Raw genomic sequence first — 14,046 nt, 5'->3', positions numbered from 1 at the left:
TTCACAAAAAAATACAGTTTTATATCTTTATGTTTGAAGCCTGAAATGTGGCAAAAGGTCGCAAAGTTCAAGGGGGCCGAATAATTTCGCAAGGCACTGTATGAAAGCTGGTGGTTCCTTTTAACATGAGTCTTCAATATTCTCAGGTAAGAAGTCTTAGGTTGTAGTTATTATAGGAATTATAGGACTATTTAACTCTATACCATTTGTATTTCATTAACCTGTGACTATTGGATGTTCTTACAGGCACTTTAGTATTGCCAGTGTAACAGTATAGCTTCCGTCCCTCTCCTCGCTCCTCCCTTGGCTCGAACCAGGAACACAACGACAACAGCCACCGTTGAAGCAGTGTTACCCATGCAGAGCAAGGGAAACAACCACTCCAAGGCTCAGAGCGAGTGACGTTTGAAACGCTATTAGCGCGCGCTAACTAGCTAGCCATTTCACTTCGGTTACACCAGCCTCATCTCAGGAGTGCTTGACGCACAATGCTTGACGCACAACGAAGAGCTGCTGGCAAAACGCAAAGAAAGTGCTGTTTGAATGAATGTTTACGCGCCTGCTTCTGCCTACCACCTAGGAATATCATCAACCATGTGTAGTTAACTAGTGATTATGATTGATTGATTGTTTTTATAAAGATAAGTTTAATGCTAGCTAGCAACTTACCTTGGCTTACTGCATTTGCGAAAAAGGCAGTCTCCTTGTGGAGTGCAACGAGAGAGAGGCAGGTCGTTATAGCGTTGGACTAGTTAACTGTAAGGTTGCAAGATTGTATCCCCCAAGCTGACAAGGTGAAAATCTGTCGTTCTGCCACTGAACGAGGCAGTTAATCCACCGTTCCTAAGCCGTCATTGAAAATAAGAATGTGTTCTTAACTGACTTGCCTAGTTAAATAAAGATTAAAGAAAAGGAAAAGGTGTAAAAAAATATATATATATATTTAAAAAAATAAATAAAATACAAAAATCGGCCAAATCGCTACCCAAAAATACCGATTTCCGATTGTTATGAAAACTTGAAATCGGCCATAATTAATTGGCCATTCCGATTAAATTGGTCGACCTCTACTACCAAGTGCGCTATTTTTCAGATGTTGCCCTACCGGAGTTACACAGTAGAGGAGTCACTGCTATTTGCTTCACGACTGACATTTGGACCAGCGATATCAGCCCCATGATCATGCTGAGTCTGACAGCCCAGTGGGTCGTTGAAGATTTCGTACTGAGAAGTCGTATTGCACGCTCATGAATGTGCTGGTTGTCATACTGCTGCTGCCATTGCAATGGCATTTGAGAACATGAACATGTTTTAAACATGAACACACTACCTAGCTCCATTCAAACAACTGACTGGAGAAATAAGCTCATCAACTGTGCCTGCAGCAGACGTGATACATTTAAACGCCTGCTCAACAAAACTGCCGAAAAGGTTGTGAACAAGCGATTCGGTGGCATTCTCGCTGAGCCTCTTTACTGTGTCGCCACCATGCTCGATGCTATCTACAAGGACCGCTACTTCGATGCAGACAAGAAACAGGATTTACGTGAAATGTTACATACACAGCTGGACAAGATGGAAACGGACACAGTGACAGTGCGTATCAAAGAAGACAGGCCACCCACAACGAGCTGAAACTTCACTGCTTGACATGTTTGATGAAATCCTGGTTGAGAATGAAACGACTGAATGAATGAAACAGCACAGCAACTAAGTGAAAGAAATAGGTTTTGATTATGTTTTACTGGTAATGGGGACATACGTAAATGGCAACAAAATAACTTTTTGGTTAGTGTGGTGTGTATGTGCGTGTGTAACCTTTACTTAACCAGGCAAGCCAGTTAAGATCAAATTCTTATTTACAATGACGGCCTACCCCGACCAAACCCGGACGACGCTGGGCCAATTGTGCTCCGCCCATGGGACTACCAATTATGTCCGGATATGAGGCAGCCTGGATTCGAACCAGGGACTGTAGTGACGCTTCTTGCACTGAGATGCAGTGCCTTAGACAGCTGCGTCTATTTCACATCAGTTACACCAGCCTAATCTCGGGAGTTGATAGGCTTGAAGTCATAAACAGTGCAATGCTTGAAGCATTGCGAAGAGCTGCTGGCAAAACGCACAAAAGTGCTGTTTGAATGAATGCTTACGAGCCTGCTGGTGCCCACCATCGCTCAGTCACACTGCTCTATCAAATCATAGACATAATTATAACATAACACACAGAAATACGAGCCTTATGTCCCCTTTGCCAGGAAAAAACGTCATGGTTAATGCACAGCAGCATATTATTTTAAAAAAGACCCCGAAATCCAATTTCCAAGATACAACTAAAGCTAATGTTTAGGAATCCTGAAAATAAAACTGAATGTCTTACACTTAACTGAAACATTATCCTAGCCTTGTCAGAATTGTTTCCAAAATGCTTGGTTGGGACCCATTGATGGGTAGTGGCTGATTCCTTTTGGGTTGCCACTTGAGGCTGGGTGTTGGCTAGAATTGTTCTAGCCTACGTGTGGCCGACTTCATGAGAAAGCGAGCAGGAGCAAGCTCCAAAGGCTTCAGAAGGGTCACAGTAAAACAGGTTCATTGACCACTCAAGTGATTGTAGAAACTGAATATGGATTGTTCGAATGTAGCCTCGACAGCCCATTAAAAGAAGGCGAACTCTGATCACGTCAAATCATTGAGACCTCAGGTCATGCCTAGTAGATATCTTGCCTTCTCTGAACCTCACCCTCCTCAGCAGAAAATCAAAAGAATGATCGACCGCCATTTCCTCAGACAATTAACAGCATCTGAGTAGAGTTACTCTTCACTGAAATTACAGAGGACAAATCTGCTGCCACTCTTGCCTGCACACCCAGGCTCAGTTCTGAGTAGTTAATGCAAGCACAAGGGAAACCAAGGCTATCTATATCAGTGTCTTGTGTGAAAGTTGAACCAGCTGTTCTGAGCAGCATCAGTATGACGTTAATTGCATTTTTAACTAATCCTTTGAAGAATGCATTTGTATTCTGGAATTCCTGTGGCTTGCTTAAAATAGAGCATTACTTGATACCCGATAGCAATCACTTTAATACGAAGTGACATTGTGGGCACATGCCTCTGACGTCAGGCCACAAAATATAGACTGTACAAAACAGTTGCTACTTGGAGGGAATGGGGCCGGGGACCAGTGAAGATCTCGGGGGGAAAAAAAGAGAACGGACGTGGAAATCACCTTTTCACATCTGTCAAACCTCTTGACGTTTCACAGCAATACTTTTTCCATGGCAAAAATGAAAACACAAACCAGACCAAACTGCTGTTATCCGAAATAAGTTAATCCGCTTCGTGTTTTGTTTCCTTGCCACAATACTAATGAGTATCGCGATATTGGTATCATCCGAGCCATAGCAGACACAGAGAGGGAGAGCCTATGACAAGCAATTCATTACCAACCGATGTCTCCCTTGAGAAAAGACCATTATCTGACTGAAATCCACAGATACGGAGGCTGAATGGTTCTGTTGCGTTTCTCTAATTTCTGCTAATCACTGTTGTGGCTAGAGACTAGGCCATTTAAACTGTCCCTTGTTGAATACTAAGAAAATATTGGTTTTGCTTTGACTGCACCCACTCTTTAGCTTTGAGAACCATGCCATGCTTGTGATTATCTGAATGAACGAGACATACAGACTTGTGCATTTGTTTTTGAGTCACTGTCCAGACTAGAGGTCGACCAATTATGATTTTTCAACGCCGGCGCCGATTATTTAAGGACCAAAAAAGCCGATACCGATTAAAATCGGGCCGTTTTTTTTAATGTATTTGTAATAATGACAATTACAACAATACTGAATGAACACATTTTAAGTTAATATAATACATCAATAAAATCAATTCCACCTCAAGAAAATAATGAAACATGTTCAATTTGGTTTAAATAATCCAAAAACAAAGTGTTGGAGAAGAAAGTAAAAGTGCAATATGTGCCATGTAAGAAAGCTAACGTTTAAGTTCCTTGCTCAGACCATGAGAACATATGAAAGCTGGTGGTTCCTTTTAACATGAGTCTTAGTTATTATAGAAATTATAGGACTATTTCTCTCTATAAGATTTGTATTTCATATACCTTTGACTATTGGATGTTCTTATAGGCACTATAGTATTGCCAGTGTAACAGTATAGCTTCCATCCCTCTCCTCGCCGCTACCTGGGCTCGAACCAGGAACACATCGACAACAGCCACCCTCAAAGCAGCGTTACCCATGCAGGGCAAGGGGAACAACTACTCCAAGTCTCAGAGCGAGTGACGTTTGAAACGCTATTAGCGCGCACCCCGCTAACTAGCTAGCCATTTCACATCGGTTACACCAGCCTAATCTCGGGAGTTGATAGGCTTGAAGTCATAAACGGCTTGAAGCATTGCGAAGAGCTGCTGGCAAAACGCATGAAAGTGCTGTTTGAATGAATGCTTACGAGCCTGCTGGTGCCTACCATCGCTCAGTCGGACTGCTCTATCAAATCATAGACTTAATTATACCATAACACACAGAAATACGAGCCTTAGGTCATTAATAAGGCCGAATCCGGAAACTATCATTTCGAAATCAAAACGTTTATTCTTTCAGTGAAATACGGAACCGTTCCTTATTTTATCTAACGGATGGCATCCCTAAGTCTAAATATTGCTGTTACATTGCACAACCTTCAATGTTATGTCATAATTACGTAACATTCTGACAAATTAGTTCAATGAGCCAGGCGGCCCAAACTGTTGCATATATGCTGACTCTGCGTGCAATGAACAATAATATTGCCTGCTAACTTTTCTTTTAGCTAAATATGCAGGTTTAACAATATATACTTCTGTGTATTGATTTTAAGAAAGGCATTGGTGTTTATGGTTAGGTACACGTTGGAGCAACGACAGTCCTTTTTCGCGAATGCGCACCGCATCGATTATATGCAACGCTAGATAAACTAGTAATATCATCAACCATCATAACTAGTGATTATAATCGATTGTTTTTTATAAGATACGTTTAATGCTAGCTAGCAACTTACCTTGGCTTCTTACTGCATTCGCGTAACAGGCAAGCTAAATTATTATTTTTTTATTTTTTTAAATACAAAATCGGCAAATTCGGCATCCAAAAATACCGATTTCCCATTGTTATGAAAACTTGAAATCGGCCCTAATTAAATCAGCCATTCCGATTAATCGGTCGACCACTAGTCCAGACCCCAAGAAAGGATTTGGGACTGCTTCACAATCCATCATGGAATGTGGGACTTTGCTGATAGGATAGCTCTCAGTATCATAAAACAGACAAACTAACTAGGCCTAACACTTTTTAAAACAGCAAACTGGGATTACAAAAACAACAAAACGGCCCCCCCGCCACTTGTTTTGGTAAACAGCTGAAGGATGGGGCTTGAGAAATGTAACCGCAGCTTAGCTATGGATGCAAGAACTGACTATCAATGAGTATGTTTCCATGCACAGTAATAATTCAATATTAAAACTGATTATGGCAGTTGGCAGACTATAGACTATTGCATAAACACCTTACACTGCTCATCTTAAATCGATGTAAGGTCAAAATCTAATTAAAGCACACGCCGATTAAAAGACCTGGTTCTGCATAATCTTTAGAAATATTAGGACATCGGCGTAACCTGACATCGGCGTAACAGCTGTGTATTTGATCAGCGCATGTGCTAGCACCAGCCGAGCGAGCCGCTCTCTTTAGTGTGAGTGAAGTGAGTTCGGAACAATGTATGCTTCTAGAAGTACTTCACACACACATTTTACGTCTGAACTCAGAATCAAATATGCTTCAGAAAAATAACATGGCCGCTGTGGTATAACGGTCATTTTGATTGGCAATTTTTTGCATTTATCAGAGTGCCAACAGGTAGCCTGATTTCAGATGTGTCCATGTTAACAGGATTATTAGGGAAATCGTTCTTGCAAAGCACATAAACATTTTAATCAAACTATTCTACTAAATCTGACTATCCACAAAAAATTGCATTGTTGTGTGCAAGTAACCATACTCTCAAACCCTGTACCTGGAGAGCTAACCTCTGATTTGCAATCCAACCCCAGTTGTAACTAACCTGATTCAACCAGCTAATTATTTGAGTCGGGTGCGCTAGATTACATTTGGAGGGAAAGCCTACAGGACGGTAGCTCTCCAGGAACAGAGTTGGAGAGCCATGGTCTATGATATGAAAATGGTTGGCTAGTTTTAAATATTTAGAAACTACAGTGTTAGTTTGGTGTTAGATTGGTGTCACACTTTTGTCCCAGACCTAGCTAACACACCAGACTGGAAGGTTCTCTACAGCTCTGTTAGTGACCATCTGGTTCTTGGTTCCTGACCAAGGCCCTTCTCCCCGACCAAGGCCCTTCTCCCCAGACTACGCAGTTTGGCTGGGCGGCCAGCTCTAGGAAGAGTCTAGGTGGTTCCAAACTTCTTCCATTTAAGAATGATTGAGGCCACTGTGTTCTTGGGGACCTTCAAATGCTGCGGAATTGTTTAGTACCCTTCCCTAGATCTTTTCCTGCACACAATCTGGTCTCTGATCTCTACGGACAATTCCTTCAACCTCATGGCTTGGTTTTTGCTCTGACATGGAATGTCAACTGTGGGACCTTATATAGACAGGTATGTGCCTTTCCAAATCACATCCTATCAATTGAATTTACCACAGGTGGACTCTAATCAAGTTGCAGAAACATCTCAAGGATGATCAATGGAAACAGGATGCACCTGAGCTCAATTTAAAGTCTCATACATGTAGCAAAGGGTCTGAATACTTACGTAAATACTAGATTTGCAAAAATGTCTAAAAACCAAACCTGTTTTCGCTTTGTCATTATGGGATAGTGTGTAGATTGCTGAGGAAATTGTTTTATTGAATCCATTTTAGAATAAGGCTGTAACTTAACAAAATGTGGAAAGGGGGCACTGTAGACACACCCTATGTTTGAATTAAATAAACTATATGTAGGCTATTTATCTTGTCTGATGTTTTAAGCACTGCAATTAAAAAATAAGACACAAATTACTAGAGAGAGCCAGTAGAGATCAATATAGCCTCAGCAGAAGAACAAAAACCTGTTCCCTACCCTCCTCCCGATGCTGCTGGCCTACCGTGATTATGCTGCCAAGCTCCTGAAGTTGCCTGTAATAGGCTGCACCAGCGGTCAGCAAACTTTTCCATTTGGAGTGTCAAGTTATCGTCCCATTTCTGCTGATCTGCGTGCCAGTTATGAATTTCAGATGCACCTTTTCCTGGAAGAGTTTCATTTATAATAAAGTCTTCATATCGCAAAATCAATGTTACGTGGTTAATCAAAATTCTATCTAAATGAAACTGATACAATATGCCAATATGTAAAAATAGCCTACTAAAAATATTGCAGCCCGCAGGTAGAAAATATCATGAAAAAAGTAAATATCCTATAAATCACATTGGCTATGCACGGTCTGTCTGCAACGAACATGAAACATTGTATCAACTATTAACTTGGTCTGGCCCAAAGCTCCTGCTAGCAAACTTGCAATATTGTATAAAATATTCTAGGCCCTCAGAGTTTCCAGTGCCAGTGAGCTCTGGACAGACAGACACAGCTGTAGGCTGTTTGCACAAGGGATAAGAAGTAATCAGGTAGGCCTATTTAATGACATTTCCACCAGATCAGAGCATGACATTTTTTTCCCCTTTCATGCTGAGTGTTTATCAAAAAGGATTGAGCTGGAAAGATTTTTCAAAATGGGCTACGTTGAGTAGTTAATACAATGGATGTAAAATGGATGTTTATTTGATGCCTGAGGCAAATAAAACATTACTTTGAAGCTACACAGTGATGGTGAGTTAAGGCAATCAGAAATAGTATCAGATCCTCAGATGGGCACATTTGTAGGCCTACATTTGCACACAGGCCAGGTAGTCTAGGCCTACTTCTATGCATAATCAGGTGTGTGTCCTTACTCAAGATTGACAGAAACGCTCCAATAATATACATTTAAAAAAGACTCATAGCAAAAGGTCTGAATACTTATGTAAATAAGGTATCTGTTTTTTATTTTTAATACATTTTCAAACATTTCTAAAAACCTGTTTTCGCTTTGACGTTATGGGTTGGTGTGTAGATTGATGAGAATTTTTTGAAGCAATTTTAGAATAAGTCTGTAACAATAAGAAAAAGTGGAAAAAATAAGTCTGAATACTTTCCCGAATGCACTGTATATAGGCTACACCCATCCAATGATGTCAGATCAAAAGATACATTTCTAGGGCTAGAGGTTAGGACAATGAATTGGATGATGAATTGGGACTGAGATAAATGAGTCTAGTGAGCAGCAGCCTTACCTTTTTAGTGCTGACAGACCTCCGTAGCGCCCTCCCATTGGGTCCCACAACTCTGGCATTACCACTGCTCCCAGAGGGTAGTGTGTGTGTAGAGGGGGGGCTGGAAGGCGCACCGAGGGGTGCAGAAGACCTCTCCGTCAGACTTCTCTTGGACGCCACATTGTTGTTCTCATTGAAGGTCATCGACCTTTTGTCCTTAGTGTCCCCAAGCCCCAGGTCAATGCTCTGTCCACTCTTGATCAGGCCGAGGTAGTCTTTGAGTATCGTCTGGGTCGTTGGCTCACTCAACCAGTTGAGGAAGAGCTCATCCACTTTCATTTTAAGCACCGGTTGCAGGACTTGTGGCGATGGCATGTTGTTAACCTCCATCTACTACTTTGACACCACAGCACCTGTCAATGGGGAAATCAAATAGAGAATATGGGCTGGGCAGCTACGTAGCTGGCTAGCTAGATCCCTTCAGATATACCAGTGGGCAGTTTATCACATTAGATACGTTTAGGAATGGGTGGCCAGTAATAAACTGGTCCTGAACATCTCTAAAACTACGAGCATTGTATTTGGTACAAATCATTCCCTAAGCTCTAGAAATCAGCTGAATCTGGTAACGAATGGTGTGTGTGGCTGTTGAACAAGTTGAGGAGACAATTACTTGGTGTTACCTTACATTGTAAACTGTCATGGTCAAAACATATAGAGTCAATGGTTGTAAAGATGGGGAGAGGTCTATCCATAATAAAGAGATGCTCTGCTTTTTTGACGCCATACTCCAAAAAGCAAGTCCTGCTAGTCCTCTAGTTTTGTCTTACCTTGATTATTGTCCAGCCATGTGTCCAAGTGATACAAAGAAAGACCTAGTTAAGCTGAGGCTGGCCCAGGACAGAGCGGCACATCTTGCTCTTCATTGTAATCAGAGGGCTAATATTAATACTATGCATGCCAGTTACTCTTGACTAAGAGTTGAGGAGAGACTGACTGCATCACATCCTTTTATAAGAAACATGAATGTGTTAAATTCTAAATGGTTTGCATTGTCAACTTACACACAGCTCTGACACACACACTTACCCAACCAGACATGCCACAAGCCCCCCCCCCCCCCCCCCCCCCCCCAGTCCCCAAATTCAGAACGAATTCAAGAAAGTGTACAGTATTATATAAAGCCAGTATTGCATGGAACTCCCTCCCATCTCATATTGCTCAAATGAACAGCAGATCTGGTTTTTAAAAAAAGTACAACATTTTTTTTTTAAACAGGTAAAGCAACATCTCACGGCACAACGCCTCTCCCCTAGATATTTTGGGTGTATGTATTGATATGTAGCCTGCATGCATTTTTTAAATGCATGTAGTTCTGTCCTTGTTTATTATTGTTCTGTATTATGTCATGTTTTATGTTTTGTGTGGACCCCAGGAAGAGTGGCTGCTGCTTTCGCAACAGCTAATGTGGATCCTAATAAAATACCAAATAGACAGTAGAAGCAGAATTGATCATTAGGCCTATACAGTGAGCACAGAATATATATATATTTTTTAATCAGATTCAATCACTAACTAGCTAGCAAATTCTAGCTACCTACTCCATATGGTTGGCATCGCTGGCAACTACATCTAGCTGGGTAATTCCTACTAGGTGGTGCCTTTTGGAACTCATAACTTTTGGGGGGAAAAGTATATATTCTTTAAAAATGTAGTATTCCATCAGCAAAAGGACATATTTGACTATCAGAAAAGCATAGTGAAAAACAAGAGAATTTAGTCAACATTTTCACATGTTTAGTTGACCCCTTCTATCTCTACAAGTTACCACAAAAATATGCAATATGATGGTTTTATTGCAGATGGCGAGGCCAGTACAGGTGCATCAAAGATGGGACCGAGAGATAGAAGTTGTTTTTCAATCTCAAGGCCATCAGAATGTTAAATTCTGTTAAATAGCCATCACTAGCACATTATAGATGCTGCAGACCTATATACATAGACTTGGAATCACTGTCCCCTTTAATAATGGAACACTAGTCACTTTAATAATGTTTACATATTTTGCATTACTCATCTCATATGTATATACTGTATTCTATACTATTCTACTGTATCTAAATCGATGCCACTCTGACACTGCTCAGCCCAATATTTATATATTCTTAATTCCATTCCTTTAGATTTGTCTATTGTTGTGAAATTGTTAGATATTACTGTTAGATATTACTGCACTGTTAGAGCTAGAACCACAAGAATTTCGCTACAGCCGCAATAACATCTGCTAAACACGTGTATGTGACAAATAACATTTTATTTGTTACAGATTCTAGTTTTGGAAACAGAAAACTGAATGAGCTCAAATGATGAGAAAATGAGCAGAATGTTGGCCAAAAATCCATCTCGCTCTTATCTCCTCCCACTACTGGCCACAAGGCTTCCTCTCATCCCGAGTGGCGCAGCGTTCTAAGACACTGCAACTCAGCGCAAGAGGCGTCACTGCAGTACCTAGTTCGAATCCAGGCTGCATCACATCCGGCCGTGATCGGGAGTCCCATAGGGCGGCGCACAATTGGCCCAGCGTCGCCCGGGTTTGGCCAGGATAGGCCGTCATTGTAAATAAGATTTTGTTCTTTAACTGACTTGCCTGGTTAAATAAAGTTTGTATATATTTTTAAAAAGATCATATTTGATAGTTATTGGAAACACCAACCGGATGCTTCACATTTATACATCCAATTAAATATCTAGCTGTTTTTTCTATCTGTGGCAAAATAGTACTTGAAGAGGGTTTTAACTTCTATATCAAACATATTTATAGAAAAATGTGCCTTACGGTGGAGACAGACTACACCTAATGAAACATTGAAAAATAGTTACAACCGAGTGTTTACATATTTATTTAGCTTTCCACTGCAATTACACAGAACTATGTTGTGTGTAATTGCAGGCTATTCTTTAGATGCTGCAATAAGTCTCTCTTTTTTTCCAACTTTATTTTATGTGGTGTCGGAGCTCCAGTGCGCTCACAATAGTAGCGGCTTAAATCGTGGAGTTGTTTAAATAGTCTATGGATACTAACGTTAATGCGTTAGCTAGTCCATTCATAGACGCTACCTTAACATGCTGACCAGACACGTCGAATGCGCGAGCATCGCAAAATACATTTGGAAATCCATGTTATTCGATTATTGCACCCACTGCTCGCGAGCGTCAGCGCTGAAAAGGGCTAAAATAGAACTCCTTTCTACTTCTGATGCAGATCACACTGAATGTCCTGCCTCTCCCATCTCCTCATTGGTTTATAGAGGCAGGTACCCACGTGCCATCTCCTCATTGGTTATACACACGTGGGTGATTGAAAGAAGAACTGTTTTGCCGGTCGTTGTGGTAATACTATGAAAGTTGAGATGCCGATCACCATATAAGTTCAAGGATGAAAAAGCCTGGAAGGAGGAGAGATGACTAGAAACGATTCAGTTGGCCGTTTTATGTGTGGATTAATTGTTGGAGTAGAGGACCTTGTGCATTTCAAGTAAAATAACTCAATGTTTATATCCAAGGACAAATTAATTAGCAACAACAAGCTAGCTAAATAGGACAAATTAGCTAGCAAGTGCAAGCTAACTAGCTAAATTGCCATACATGTTTAATGCTTTTCGACCTGTCCCCAAATTAATGTAATTAGTTCAGAGTTTGTTTTGATATTTTAAGATGCGTGTCGTGATCGCGCTTGGTGTAGGGGGACCAAATACATTTATGCACAATAGCGCACGATGGCACACGCGCAGCCGGTTTGGGTTCCATGTTAGCGCCTCGACGATAGTATCTTCCGGCAAACGCATTAACGTTAGCCAGATGTTTCGTTAAATCCCCGACGCTTGCACTAACATTAAGACGCATCGCTTGCAGTACAGTTTTGGAAACATAAAGGAGTGTATCTATCATATCAGCAAGATTATTACTTTTAAGTTTAAATTACTACACACCTTTATATGGTTAGGGTTTCCACGCTGCATATTTCCATGTTACAGCACTTCTTTATGGAAAACAGACAGAAATCAGAATCGACCGCATGTGCTAATTAGCTATCTGCGTCTCTGAACACCTGTGTGTAAACGGAAGACAGATGCCACAAAGATGTTGTCACTGAAAACTACTGTCGGCTGCAACTGTTAAAACAGGGTACAGCAGTGGAGGCTGCTGAGGGGAGGACAGCTCATAATAATGTCTGTAACAGAGTAAATGGAATCGAGTAAAACACATCATAACATGAGTTTGATGTATTTAATAAGATTACACCAATTCCGCTCCAGCCATTGCCACAAACCGGTCCTCCCAAATGTAGGTGCCACCAACCTCCCGTGGTGTACAATAAGTACATTTTGCATTTGTACAATTATTTTAATGTGATTTGAAAGTAGATTACATTATGTTTCTAGAACCGTATTGTAAATGAGAATTGATTCACATTTAGACTGAGTATTTAGCTGCCAGAGCCAATTTGCCTCTGAACAGAATATGTAGCTAAGGTTCTTGGGTAACGTTAGGCTCCTTTAGTCCATTATTGGGCTAGTGCGGTAGCTAGAAAGCTTGTTAGCTCTCATCATTCGTGTATCAGACAGAGAGCTACATTGGAAAGGAAAACCAAAAAGGTATCTAATGTTTGGAAACTGCAAGAAAGCAAGCTAACAAACGCCAGCCTTCAACAGTAGTAGTTAGATAAATTATCCAACGTTACCTTTTGCACGAACCCTGTCAAGATTAATGTTACTACGGTAACGTTAGCTAATTTGCTAACTGCAACAACTAGCTATGTCTCGCAAGTCATTATCACAGCAATTAGCTCATTTACCCAGCACTTAAATAGCTAGACAGTTGCATCAGCCATTTCCTAATACTGAAAAGCAACATAAATAACAAGCTACTTAATCAACGTTAAAATTAAAACAAATAACGTTATAGCTACAGCAGCAGCTAACTGTTAGTTACTGCTTCTGTCGTGACACAAACTGCTACGCTAATTGGAGCAATGCAAGCAAAATACCACTAGCTACGATGAAGGCATTGAAAAGAAATGTATGTAGTGAGCTACCATATACAAGTAGATTCACATTTGAAAGATTACCTGTATGTTATTATAGTCAGGATACAAATTGTAGAGAAGCGTTCATTTCACCGGGGTTTACTTTGAATTCCAGATCTCGTTCCCTACCTAGGTAACCAGGAAGAGCAAACAACGCGGGAACTTTCTGACAACAAGAACGTGACTTAATTAACCCTATCAGTCCTGAGACCCCATCAGAAGTCGGCTTTTCATTCATCTGTCCAGACCGTATATTTAGCCTCACAATGAAGCGTTTTCTTTTCAGGACAACCAGGGGTACAAGTAGAACACAAAACAATTAATGAGTTTCCTAAGTGTTATTGACACATGTCCAGAGCTTTACTTGGACTGAAGTAGATTCAGGTGCTCATTTTGGATTTATATTTAGGTGCAGGAGCAAATGTAAATAAATAAAAGTAAGGTTGGCCACAGCAAAAACCTGATAAAGATACATTTATATGAATGTTCAGTGGGAAATTATTATCCAACTAGTCAGTGACAAGTGTGTGGTGTTTGTGACAGAAGAACTCTGTACCTTCTAACAACTCTTGTGTAGAACAAAACATGTTCAGTCCCTGAGTCTC

At 40.7% G+C, this 14,046-nt stretch overlaps 1 protein-coding gene across 4 annotated transcripts in view; it reads right to left on the bottom strand.

The window, feature by feature from the left end:
* Positions 1-13,637, bottom strand: part of ppp2r3b (protein phosphatase 2, regulatory subunit B'', beta) — a 60,528-nt gene extending 46,891 nt beyond the window's left edge. For all 4 annotated transcript variants that reach the window (XM_021578654.2, XM_021578652.2, XM_021578655.2 and 1 more), the window contains exons 1-2: positions 13,484-13,637; positions 8,377-8,768 (exon numbers count right to left, since the gene is read on the bottom strand). In XM_021578654.2, coding sequence (XP_021434329.1) covers positions 8,377-8,745 — 369 coding nt within the window. In that variant the 5' untranslated portion in view covers positions 8,746-8,768; positions 13,484-13,637. The remainder of the gene's footprint in view (positions 1-8,376; positions 8,769-13,483) is intronic.
* Positions 13,638-14,046: the final 409 nt, after the last annotated feature.

The sequence above is a fragment of the Oncorhynchus mykiss genome, chromosome 22, assembly GCF_013265735.2.
Source record: "Oncorhynchus mykiss isolate Arlee chromosome 22, USDA_OmykA_1.1, whole genome shotgun sequence".
NCBI classification, from domain to species: domain Eukaryota; kingdom Metazoa; phylum Chordata; class Actinopteri; order Salmoniformes; family Salmonidae; genus Oncorhynchus; species Oncorhynchus mykiss.
Note: the sequence above shows the minus strand (reverse complement) of the source record. Positions and strands in the feature narration are given on the sequence as shown.